The sequence below is a fragment of the Oncorhynchus tshawytscha genome, linkage group LG32 (assembly GCF_018296145.1).
Source record: "Oncorhynchus tshawytscha isolate Ot180627B linkage group LG32, Otsh_v2.0, whole genome shotgun sequence".
Lineage (NCBI taxonomy): Eukaryota > Metazoa > Chordata > Actinopteri > Salmoniformes > Salmonidae > Oncorhynchus > Oncorhynchus tshawytscha.
Window position 1 is genome coordinate 14494891 of NC_056460.1, and position 13320 is coordinate 14508210.

At 43.3% G+C, this 13320-nt stretch overlaps 1 protein-coding gene across 1 annotated transcript; it reads left to right on the forward strand.

Moving 5' to 3' along the window:
- The first annotated feature begins 828 nt into the window (after window positions 1-828).
- Window positions 829-12331, forward strand: LOC112230258 (D-aminoacyl-tRNA deacylase 1-like). Its single transcript, XM_024396478.2, has 6 exons — window positions 829-976; window positions 2432-2522; window positions 2821-3056; window positions 7087-7184; window positions 9922-10089; window positions 11914-12331. The coding sequence occupies exons 1-5, from the start codon at window positions 934-936 to the stop codon at window positions 10078-10080; spliced, it is 627 nt and encodes a 208-aa protein (XP_024252246.1). The 5' UTR covers window positions 829-933; the 3' UTR covers window positions 10081-10089; window positions 11914-12331.
- The last annotated feature ends 989 nt before the right edge of the window (window positions 12332-13320 follow it).

The window sequence follows — 13320 nt, forward strand, 5'->3', positions numbered from 1 at the left end:
CTCCCTAGAAAGGACAAAACCTAGGAAGAAACCTAGAGAGGAACCAGGCTATGAGGGGTGGCCAGTCCTCTTCTGGCTATGCCGGGTGGAGATTATAACAACATCCACAGATACACCTCCAATTGACTCAAATTATGTCAATTAGCCTATCAGAAGCGTCTAAAGCCATTACATCATTTTCTGGAATTTTCCAAGTTGTTTGAAGGCACAGTCATTTTAGTGTATGTAAACTTCTGACCCACTGGAATTGTGATACAGTGAATTATAAGTGAAATAATCTGTCTGTAAACAATTGATGTAAAAATTACTTGTGTCATGCACAAGGTAGATGTCCTAACCGACTTGCCAAAACTATAGTTTGTTAACAATAAATGTGTGGAGTGGTTGAAAAACGAGTTTTAATGACTCCAACCTAAGTGTATGTAAACTTCCGACTTCAACTGTATAAAAGGATAGATTATACTGTCTGCAAGAAAATAGTAAATAAGGCACTGTTTGAAAGGGGGTCAACTTTGCCTTATATATATTTGATTTGTTACTGGTAATATACCAGATTTTCTATCGAAAATGGGTATTACACTGCCCTCCAGGAGTTCCTGAATGTCTTCATTTTGCTCCACAATTCATGCACCTTGGTGTGGAGAGCGAGGTAGTGACAGTGCTCCCTTCCCTTTGAAAATGCTCATAATGACAGTACCGTAGGATTTTGGGATAAATGTACAAAACACCAATTTAACCCCAGCAATCAGTACAGAAGGTATTTTTTTAGCACTTTGATGCTGTCTTATATGGTAGCAAAAGTGATCTACTGTACTCCCAACTGCTGCCGCTAGAGGCCTCTGACAACGCAGCAAGGATTCATGGGAAGTATGACGTTTACGTCTGTGCACCGCTTCAATCTGATTCATTCTAGCGAGCGAGCTAATCAAAACAATGAAGGCAATCATTCAAAGAGTGACAACAGCGAGCGTGACAGGTGAGTAACGCTATCTACTTGTAATTATTTTATTTCTTTATCGCTCATAGTGTCAAGGAATGACAGTTCTTCACCGGTAGGCATGTTGCAGGCAGAACAGAGGATTGCAAACGTTAGCTACGGTAGTTTGGTAGCCGCACGGCTATCCAATCAAATGTATTTATAAAACACTTTTTCAGTGGTATATAGTAACTTACTTAAGTAAAAATACTTTAAAGTACTACCTATGTCGTTTTTGGGGTTATCTGTACTTTGCTATTTATATTTGTGACAACTTTTACTTTCACTTCTACATTCCTAAAGATGATAATGTACAATTTACTCCATACATTTTCCCTGACACCCACAACTAGTCAAAACATTTTGACAGAAAAATGGCTCAATTTAAACACAAATATCGTAGTTGGTGATCAGAATAACATTCCTGGTCATCTCTACTGTACTGCCTCTGACTCCCTACTGTGAACACAAATGTTTATTTAGTAAATTATGTCTGAGTGTTGGAGTGTGCCCATGGCTATCCGTCAATAAAATGAAACAAGATAATTGTGCCGTGTGTTGTGCTTAATATAAGGAATCTGAAATGATTGACTTTCACTTTTGATACTTAAGTATATTTGAGCAATTGCATTTACTTTTAAAACTTAAGTATATTTAAAACCACACACTTTTGGACTTTTACTCAAGTAGTATTTTACTGGGAGACTTTGACTTGAATAATTTTCTATTAGAGTATATTTACATTTACTCAAGTATGACAATCGGGTACTTTTTCCACCACTGCCCATTTTACATCAGCAGATGTCACAATGTGCTTCTACAGAAACCCAGCCTAAAACTGGAACCTAGGAAGAAACCTAGAGAGGAACCAGGCTCTGAGGGGTTCCCAGTCCTCTTCTGGCTGTGCCAGATGGAGATTATAAGAGTACATGGCCATTAAGTCTTGATCATTCTTCAAGATGTTCAAACTTTCATAGATGACCAGCAGGGTCAAATAATAATCACAGTGGTTGTAGAGGCTGCAACAGGTCAGTACCTGTAAATATCAATCACACTTTTTGAGAACCTGACTAAAGTAGCTATATGCCATGCTGAATTGCCCCAATATGTAATGATGTGTGCACTGACATGTCCAACGACTATTCCAAATGCTGGCATTATGGTAATCGCACTAAAAGTGCTTATTACTAGTTACCACAGCTACAAAATCACAAACCCTGCCTATTTATACAATTTCTCTGCATCAAATGTGATTTGAAACCTAACATTAACCACACTGTTAACCCCATTGAATCTCCCAGGTACTGTACTGTACTATAGCAGCCTACTACTACTTGCAAGACTGTCAGTGTGTGCTAGATTAACTACACTTTTTGAGGAGGATGTGTCTGACACTGAATAATGAAAAGGACAATTATTTTATTGATTTGATAATTCTGTCCTGTGTTTTCACAGTGGGAGAGGTGCCCATCAGCTCAATAGGCAGAGGACTGTGTGTGTTGCTGGGTATATCCATGGAGGACACACAGAAGGATGTTGACTACATGTGAGTGTGGGTTCATTCAGTCACAAAACATGGTCTTTGCACTACGGTACTGTAGCCCTTCTCCTACATAGGCAGAGCATAAGGGCCAGGTCAGGTTCATATCTGTAATAGGAATTTGTAAGACAAGCATTCACATAGAGCTATTCTTTTGTATTAGCCCAATAAGTTTGGAACATCTGCACAAAATACTTGCTCACTCCTATAGCCATCTCCTTTGTGTCCCCAACCCATAAATATTCAAATAAATCAATTCTATATTTCAATTCTACGCCCCAACGTTCATTTCTCTGCTCCTCAGGGTTCGTAAGATCCTCAACCTGCGTCTGTTTGACGATGAGAACGGCCGGGCGTGGAGCAAAAGCGTCATGGACAAGGAATATGAAGTCCTGTGTGTCAGTCAGTTCACTCTGCAGTGCATACTAAAGGGTAACAAGCCAGACTTCCATGCTGCCATGCCTGCAGAGCTGTCCCAGCCCTTCTATAATAACATCCTGGAACACCTGAGGAGCACCTACAAGCCGGAGATGATCAAAGGTGGGTGAACACACAGGACTAAATAGAAAATGATATTACTATGGGTGGACATCAATGACTGACACTGCAGGCCTACAGTCTGTAGGCCTACAGTCGGCCTACAGTAAATACGCGCTAGGCCTCTATCAGCTGCTTTAACTCTATTACGAGCTACTAAACAAGCCTGAGATTATCAAAGGTGGGTAGCCTAGCGGTTAGAGCGTTGGTACAGTAACCGACAGGTTCCTTGTTCGAAACCCAGAGCTGACAAGGTGTAAAAATCGTCCGTTCTGCCCTTGAGCAAGGCAGTTAACAACTGAAGACACATTTCAGTTGAATGCATTGAGTTATACAACTGACGCGGTGTCAGTTTTCCCTCTAACCTGCGTACAGCTCCCATCAGACTGCCGTGCAGACGAAATAGCCGTCCAGCCAGAGAAGCATGAGTTTGAACTTCACTCACCTTTCTTGAGTTTACCCCTTTAGTTAACACTATCAACATTTCGCTCTACTGTGGGAGTTGTGATCGAATCAACGCAATCTTAACCAATTTCAATGTAACATACCGACATAAAACAAACTATTCAAGACTTGGTATGCAAAACTAACTGTGCAAGATATTTTCTTGTAGGCAGAGCACATTGGAGTAGGATTCTAAAGTATCGACAGGTAAGACTATAGTATTGACAGGCAGGTACTCTACACAGACCTATATGCAAATAACCATTGCAATATATGGATCTGTGTCTCTCACTTTGAGCTGGACCGTATTTAGGCTACAGTATGAGCGGTCGTGAATAGATGCACTTTTGTTCATATTCTTTGCTAGTTAGTGAGTTATTAGCCCAGTTATAGCTCATTTCTAGTCAACAATGGGGGAGTGTTTGCTTCCTACAAGAGCACAAAACGTGTACATTTCTAGACATCTTTGAAAACGTGTCAGGTAAATAGCTTTTTAGGTCTTAGGGTCAGTGTTGTATTTTGTGGTTTTTTTTTTCAAAAGTCTCATGGAATGTAGGTGTACATTGAACACCACACATTGGCTGCTACTGTAGGCTGAATGATAGAACAGCTATTTCCGTGTTCAAATGTTGTTGGATGCATTTTTCTTTATTGTTTTTGATGGTAGGTCACTCGGGTAGGCCAACATTATGATCAAATAGCCACAGTAGCCTACTTGACCACTCTTACAGCTGTAACTTAAAGCAGGTACAACCTCAGTGTTCACAGTAAGTGTTCACACCTTCAAGTTTGCGCTCAGCCGTTCCTTAAATTTGCTCAGTGCCCCAGAATTTGAGGGAACATTGCTAGGTATCCTATTTCCTTTCCTCACTATTGAGTTGAACCAAGCTGAGATGTGTGCTGTGCTGACCTGGTTACGCTTCCACTTTAGTTGCTGGAACCATGCTGGAAAGGACAACGTAAACAGATAATATCAGAGCCAGCACTATATGTCGGGTCAGCGCCATGGTGTGAAAAGGGTACAATAATACAGTAGGCTACACAAGCACTAGGCCTATACAGGGTGTACAAAACATTAGGAACACCTCTTTCCATGACATACTGACCAGCTGAATCCTGGTGAAAGCTATGATCCCTTATTTATGTCACGTGTGAAATCTACTTCAATCAGTGTAGATGAATGGAAGGAGACAAGTTAGAGAAGGATTTTTAAGCCTTGAGACAACTGAGACATGGATTGTGGATGTGTGCCATTCAGAGGGTGAATGGGCAAGACAAAGATTTAAGTGTCTTGGAACGGGGTATATTAGTAGGTGCCAGACGCACTGGTTTGTGTCCAGAACTGCAACGCTGCTGGGTTTTCCACACTCACCTGTTTCCTGTGTGTATCAAGAATGGTCCACCACCCAAAGGACATCCAACCAACTTGACACAACTGCATTGGAGTCAACATGGGCCAGCATCTCTGTGGAACGCTTTCGACACCTTATAGAATCCATACCCTGACAAATTGAGGCTGTTCTGAGGGAAAGGGGAGAAGGTGTTCCTAATGTTTGTTATACTCAGTATATATTGCAATATCACTATATCTATACTGGGCTGAGTTGGGCTGGGTGAGCGAGACACTGCAAGATGAGCCATATATATAGTTTTTAAAATAGACTGCTATTGTACAGAATTTCACATCCAGTGACCCAAAAGTGTCGAGGACACTTTGCTGTGTAGGCAGTTTGTGGGCGGAGAGAAATTAACTCTCATAAGACACTCTAGATAGGAAAAGCCTAAACGAAGAGATCATTTTGATACCTAATAGTCACTATTATCTTGGTTATTTAATAGATGGTAAAAGGATCGGCATTCTGCTAAGTGTGTGGTTTTAATATTTAATAGCATTGGGTCAATGTTTTGCTCAATCATGGTTATGATGGATTGCAAAAGGTCATTTGTTCAAGCAAAGAGGTGAAGCTAAACTGAACAAAAATCTAAACGCAACCATTTCAAAGATTTTACTGAGTTACAGTTCATATAAGGAAATCAGTCAATTAAAATAAATTCATTAGGCCCTAATCTATGGATTTCACATGACTGGGAAGGGGTGCAACCATGGGTGGGCATAGGCCCACCCACTTGGCAACCAGGCCCAGCCAATCAGAATGAGTTTTTCCCCACAAAGGGGTATTAGTACAGACATAGATACTCCTCACCAACCCCCCTCAGATGATCCCACAGGTGAAGAAGCCAGATGTGGTGATATGCAGTTTTGACGCCGGTTGGGTGCACTGCCAAATTCTCTAAAATGATGTTGGAGGCAGCTTATGTTAGAGAAATGAACATTCAATTATCTGGCAACAGCTTTGGTGGACATTTCTGCAGTGTGCATGCCAATTGCACGCTCCCTCAAAACTTGAGACATCTGTGGCATTGTGTTATATGACAATTTTAAAGTGGCTTTTTATTGTCCTCAGCACAAGGTGCACCTGTGTAATGATCATGCAGTTTAATCAGCTTCTTGATATGCCACACCTGTCAGGTGGATGGATTATATTGGCGAAGGAGAAATAAGCTTTTTGTGCGCATGGAAAATCTCTGGTATATTTTTTATTTCAGCTCATGAAACAGGGGACCAACACTTTACATTTTATTTTTGTTCAGTCTAATTGATAGCCTAAGGTCAATATCACAAACACCTGGAGAACTATAGTGAATAGAAGGGTTGCTGTTCACAGCCTGGGGAATTGAGACACTAGCTTAAGGCTTGACAAGCCAATGCACTCCTAAGTGAAACAGCCTAGACTACAGGGTCACATGCAGTAGCCTTTATCCTTAAGGCCACTCAAGACTTGACTCCTGACCTGAAAGGCTCGGAATCAGTTGGAACGCCTGCTTTCCTGTTGAAACAGAGGTTACATACATCGGCCTTTAAGGTCATAGTTCACAGTGCAAAGGTTATGGTGGTTCCACACATCTACATAGGGGGTGGGTTTGTCAGGCCATGTTTAGTGGTGAATTGGGTCTATAAGGTCGTTGGGCACAGCATAGAAATAAACAGTGTTATATTTAATTATATGGGTCACAGTGCAAGGGTTATGGCGGTTCCACATTGGGGTGGTTTTCTTTTATCAGGTCGTAGATGGTGTTTGGTGGGGAATTGGTTCAAGCCACCGGGGAGAAGGTGTAGTGGAGGAACTCTGTGTCCCTGCTTGTAGTGGGACGCAAGCTCTCTAATTAGTCTTCTCACTGCCAAGGCCCAATCCCCTGAGTGGGAGAAACAAGATGATTCTGCGCTTTTTAGAACACACCACCCAGCCACCGGTTTCATGGGCAGATGATGTAATAAATCGAAACATACCTGGACCATTTTAAGTATAAACTTCCTGTCTTATTGTATCTTAACACCCTCTACCCCCATGTCCCTGAGATGCCACCTGCTTATAAATCATTGATATAGAATAATGTGCACAATAAGCAAACTGCAGTGGCTGTTACTGGATGGAAACGTTGAGTGGTGTCATTTATAGGGGCCTATTTAGACGTATTAAGGGTAACCTTTACATTTTCCTTTTGTCTTTGTTTTTTGTTTTGTTTTTAGGTGGGCAGTTTGGGGCCTACATGCAGGTTCACATTCAGAATGACGGACCAGTCACCATTGAACTGGTGTCTCCTTCTGCTCCCATGGACCCCAAACAGGTACTGTTGATTTCTGCAAGCATGGAGTTGGCTCATGTTGTATGATGGTGTCATATTGCGAAGTCTCACTTTAGGCTGTGTATTGCTAGACTATATTTGTTCTAAGTAGTTCAGACTTTCTCTCAGCACTCACTGTCTATCCTGCTATCCTCCAGCAGGTGGTACTGCAGGCCTAACTTCTTGTAGTAACAGATGGAGAACAGACCATGATCAACAAGCAAAGCTGCACTATTGCTTTTCTTAGTGCAGTATTAGTCAACTTCTGGTCCATGGACCGGCACCGCTCCCTGAGATGTGGCTTACTGGTCCCTGAGATAGCTGTCAGACATTTAGTTGGTCAGTTTTCTGTTGTAATTTTAGTCCCTGGCTTCAAGGAGGTGAACCATAGATTTGCTGGTCCCTGACACAAAAACCAATCCTGATACTGTAGATGTGTGCTGAATATCCCATGAATCTGTCTTGCTCTGTCCCAGCACCCCTCTGGCCTAGCTGAAAGACCACTGATTGACCAAAACACACTCTGAAAGGTTTGAGTTGTCATGTGTCGGAAGTGTGTGTGTGGGGACGACATAACATATGATTGGCAGGCCAGGGCGAGGTGGTGGTCGCCACCGCATGGGTGCCCCCGCTCTCCACACAGGGATCGGTTGACTCCTGAGTCACTGTGGACTCTGTTACCATGACGACGGCCTCTGCAGGTGGCGACTCAGGCCATGCTGGCTAAGAAATATATTTGAATGTGGAATAATGATTTATGAGTTCTGATGTGTAGCCTAAGTAGTGACAAGTTCACCCACAATGTTATATTAATAATGGATGTCCTCTCAGTGTCCTGGCCCTAGATTAAGCTCTGTCCTGGACTATAAAGCATGCTCATTCTAAATTCTCCATTGAACATGCTTTCAGGACTAGGCTTAATCCTGATCCAAGAAACCGGCCGTTAATGTATTACTTGGGCATCTGTTTTTGAATGGTAAACTATGTTAAAAGTCATTTCAGGTCATTTTAAGTGTATTTTAGGCAACGTATCCATCTTTAAACATGACAAATGGATAACCGTTGGGTAACACTGCTGATTCCACAGTATCTCCCAGTCCTGTTGTGTAACACAGAGGGATTTGAAGGAGCAAAAGCCTTGATGAATGTGTTACGCCACCACATCTACTTGAAGACATCGCACTATGATCCAAACTTATAGCAGAAAGCAGTCAGGTCCACTCCAAACAGCAGCAGCCATGAGGGAGTAGGGACATCCCTCCCTGCTTCTCCTAAACCGTCCGCTTCACATTGTATTTTATTCAAATCAAACTTTTTGTCACATGCGCCAAATACAAGTGTAGACCTTACCGTGAAGTGCTTACTTACAAGCCCTTAACCAACAGTGCAGTTCAAGAAGAGTTAAGAAAATATATACCAAATAAACTAAAGTAAAAAATAATAGAAAGTAACACAAAAAAATAACAATATCGAGGCTATATACAGAGTGTACCGGTATCGAGTCAATGTTTGGGGGTACAGTGAGTCATTTGAAATGGTAGTGTTTTAGTTATTTGTGAATTGTTGAAGACTTCCTGAATGTGATTCCAGTCACTTCTGTGTGTGCATGCGTGGTCTTTGTGTGTGTAAACTTGGCTGACTGCTCGTGTCCAATGGATGTAAGCGGCAGTCCTCAGAATTTTTATCCTGTCTGTTTTGGATGTTTGGGATGTTGTTGTTTAGTTAGAGGGGTGTATGCCAAGGCTGCGAGGATCACCAGTCAACTGGGGGAGCAGCTTAAACACACACACACACACACACACACACACACACACACACACACACACACACACACACACACACACACACACTTTCCATGAATCGGAAGCTTTATCAGATCCTAGGAGAGGGACAACAGAGCCTAGCAAACAATACCATTAAGTCAAGTTATCCTGTTTCTATTGTTCTGTGAAAGTAATTTTGAATACGAAACAGTGGTCTTAATTACTGAAATGTCATGTGATCTTTTTTTATTGGGGGTCTTCAAAGCAACACAACACCCTGGGTAAGATGGTATCATTGCTTGCTAGCTAGCTAACCCCGATGGAGTTTGTACAGGGATAACTAGATACATGGTGGTTTTTTAAGTCTTATTCCCTTTAAATAATTAAGAGTTTGTGGGATGTTGTGGCTTTAGCATGACATTTTAAGGCATAAATATTTCCTGTGGCGCTCATGAAAGTTTTAGCATGTATGTTTACAAACCTTTTCAGGGATTGTTGTGTACCTTTTTAGTGTAGGGTTGTTGTTTAATGTTCATTGAGCAGAACAGAGATAGCTGCTACAGTAGTTTCCTCAGAGAGGAGTTCAATAGATAAGCCTCGCAGCTAACCGTAGATGGTGAGTGAATGGGAAGATGATTCGGCTCTTTCTGAGTGTGACAGCTTTATATTGTGAAGGCAGTTAATGCTACTTTGAAATGGTCATGTCTTCCGGAAATAGCGGCACAGTGAAACAAAGCTCTGGTGTTTATTTCTCTTTCTTCTGCCCTTTTCATCTTCTCTTTTCTCGTTTTTATGTAGCCAAGTATTTGGTACAGTTATACATAGCTAGGTCCCTGGGTTTCTCTTGGGCACGCGACTTGACCAGTAAAAACAGGTCACGTGACCACGAACAACTCAGGGCCCTACTAACGCATTAGATCAATCCAAGTTTTGTCCTTCTCTTTTTAACCCGTTACTGACGGCCTTTCCCCCCTCAGCTCGCTAAACAGGAGAAACAGCAGCAGAGGAAAGAGAAGCAGCGCTCTAAAGGACCCTCTGAGTCGGGCAGGGAGAGGGCCGCCCCGCGCCCCAGAGCCCAGGACCCTAACGCCAGCAGTGGAGCAGACGGAGACGTGTCGTCAGAGAGGGAGACCTAGGGCAGCACGGTGAGCCTGGAGTCCCAACCTGTATTACTTATACTAAAAATTTACAAATAAATAACCAATAAAGTTGTCCTCTGTTTTGGAGATTTGATGTTCGGTCAGAGTAGTGGTATCTAGTACTGTATGCATCTGCTACGAAACGCTTTACGTCACTGGTCCTTTATCTCAGCTTCTGGATTTCCTCTCTGTGTTTATTGCACACAATCATGGATGAAATAGAACCACTTCAACCCACATTGGTGTATGTTGTACTGCACATGGTCCTTGGTCGCTCCATGTTATTGTTGACATTGTAGTGAAATCCAGGAGGAGGCTGTTTCTTATACAAGTGTTCAGATCTCCGGATTAGAGGGCTTTGCTCTTATTCATCCCTAGCGTTTGTTTGTTTACTAAAAACAGGGAAGTGTAGTCACTGAGTTAGTCTGTCAGCCCGCCCCTGCTTGCTTGCGCGAGCGAGCCTGTGGTGTGGTGTGGTGTGGTCGCGCCTACGCCTTACCGTGTTGGGGTCAAAAATGCAGTGACCCGTGGTGGAGTTGGTGTGGCTTCGGAGCGAACACACCACCACACGACGTCACTACTGGGTGACGTATCCTCTCTTTCATAACCATGCACATACCCACATCATGCATGCGCACACACATTATACACACACACACACACACACACACACACAATGTATGTAATTTAGAGAGACAACACACACACTCCATGTCCCTCATGGCTCTTCGTACTCAGCCTCCGGCGGTATCCCAGACTCCCCGGTGGTGAGGACACCACTCCCCTCACTTTATGAGACAAAAAGAGAGAAGGAGACGGGAGAGAGGGGGGCAGGCTGGGTAAATATGCCGCAAGACATCAGCAAGGCCTCCCCGAGATGGTTGCATAAGGCCACTTTGTCTGACAGAGAGCGAAAGCCGAGGGAGGGGAGGGAGGGAGGGAGCGGGAGGGGCGAGAGAGAGATTTGAGTTGTTTTCATTTTTCACTTTCGGGGGGAATGCAAAGGCAGCAGTTCTCTGTGTGATAAGCGAGCTCAGACTTGAAAGTAGAGAAATGCTCACTCTCCTCCTCATTGCTTCCTTTCCTCTCCTTTCCTCTCCTCTCCTTTCCTCTCCTTTCCTCTCCTTTCCTCTCCTTTCCTCTCCCTCTCTCCTTTCCTCTCCTTTCCTCTCCTTTCCTCTCCCTCTCTCCTTCCTCCTCTCCTTTCCTCTCCTTTCCTCTCCTTTCCTCTCCCTCTCTCCTTTCCTCTCCTTTCCTCTCCTCTCCTTTCCTCTCCTCTCCTTTCCTCTCCTTTCCTCTCCTGTCCTCTCCTTTCCTCTCCCTCTCTCCTTTCCTCTCCTTTCCTCTCCTTTCCTCTCCCTCTCTCCTTTCCTCTCCTTTCCTCTCCTTTCCTCTCCTTTCCTCTCCCTCTCTCGCGTTCTCATTTCCGTCGCTTCATTTTTTTTTTTAAAGGGGGGGAACTTTGTCTCCCTGAGGTTTGCTTACTATGACTTAAACATGAGCAGTGTGCACCACTGTGTGTGTGTGTGTCTCAGAATGATTAGAGTCAGTTTGTGACAAGTCTTTGGCCTATCTTCCCTCACTTCCTTCCTGCAATGTTCTATTTAAATGAAATGTTCTTGTGGTTCTGTTACTGCAAGAATCCCCCTGCTCTCAATACTACAACGACTGCTCTTTACACGGCCACCACTCCTACTAATGCTACTGTGTCCAATGCTACTATGCCTTAATACTACTAACAGTCTATACAAGTTGCTCTGGATAATGGTACGTGCTAATTGATGTTCTATATATGAATATACTGATAACGATGTGCGTTGCTGCTTATAGATTTACCATATTGATGATGGAGGAGCTCAGTCGGCCCAAATGGACTTCATCTGCAGAGACTGTGAGACGTGACTCTGGACTGTCCTCCTGGGAGAACGTATGGGCCTCTTCCTCTCCATCTTTCTCTACAACATTGGCTGTCTCTGCCTTGTACCCTCTCTGCCACTGTCTTTCTCTACTCAAAGACAAGGGACCTTCCACCCCAAAATCCAAAGGCACCTATGACAGAGATGGGTAGTGGCATCACAAGATTGAGATGTCGGACATTCTCTCACCTTACTTTTGTAGTTCTTGTCTTAATAAGGACAACACATTTGATATTTATGAATGTTGTGAACACGATATGTTATACTGCTGTTTAGTGAATTTGAATGTAAATGTGGTCATTTTATAAAAGAAGACATGGTGTGTGGACCTATGCTGTGTTTGTTGTCAGTGTGTGAGTGCGTACATGCTCTATCCTTGTTCTTGGATGGTCTGAGGGAGGAACACACCTACCTTCCCATTGAACACAAATACCTTCAAAACTCCAGGATTTAGTTGACAGAGCATCTATTCCTGGCCTACAGGAACTGCTGTGCCCTCGCAGCGTGACGTTGTGCTGGGATGAGATTTATCTCCATGTTTATTTCTGGTTGAGAACAGAACAGGAGGAAACTGAGAAACAACGTCAGGCTCTGGAGATATCATATGAGGAGAAGACAAGACATGACCCAAATATGTCTGGATCTACTGTGGTTTTTAGGGGGCTCTACGCTCCAGACAGTAGACAGCCCCGACCTATGTTTCATCACAACAGGGAAAGTGACTGCTGGATTATGGATGTAGATACCAACCAAGACAGTACAGCAGAAGTGATGAAAGCCATTTTGATTTTAGTGGTGCATAGTTGAGACTGTGGTTCCATATGTATATTGGGGTCCCTACTGGCAGACACTCATTTGGGAGGGGGGATTCTACAGCTTGTGTGTGAGTTGTTCTGTCTTTGATAGTGTTTTGTTGTGGATCTCAGTACTGTACTACAAGTGTGCACTTCCATGTGTGTACGTGTGTATCATCTTCCAGGCCTTTGGAGCTATGTCTGGGCGCGGTGTCAGTTCAGTTGGACATGGGAAAGTGGGTTAAATTCCAGGCATTCTGCTACATCTGAGACTGCTACAACGTTTGGGATTGTCTGTTTCTTTCTGAGGCTTTATCTTGCCTCTCATGTGTGAGCCAGTCTCTTGCCAAACCCCACTGGCTATGGAAAAACAATTTAACTGGATTTAATTTGTTGCCCCCCCCACCACTTCCCTCCCTCTTCCTCTCCCTCTCTTTCTTTTCTTTTGTGCACCTCTGAAACTTTGGGAATTCATCTTATTTAGTATACTAAATAACTCCATGCCCGGGTTGAGTGCAGGATTCCTC

Coding starts and splice junctions, on each gene's coding strand:
- LOC112230258 (XM_024396478.2), top strand. CDS start 934: ATGAAGGCAATCATTCAAAGAGTGACAACAGCGAGCGTGACAG. Junction 977..2,431: donor GACAACAGCGAGCGTGACAG/GTGAGTAACGCT, acceptor GTGTTTTCACAG/TGGGAGAGGTGCCCATCAGC. Junction 2,523..2,820: donor CAGAAGGATGTTGACTACAT/GTGAGTGTGGGT, acceptor TCTGCTCCTCAG/GGTTCGTAAGATCCTCAACC.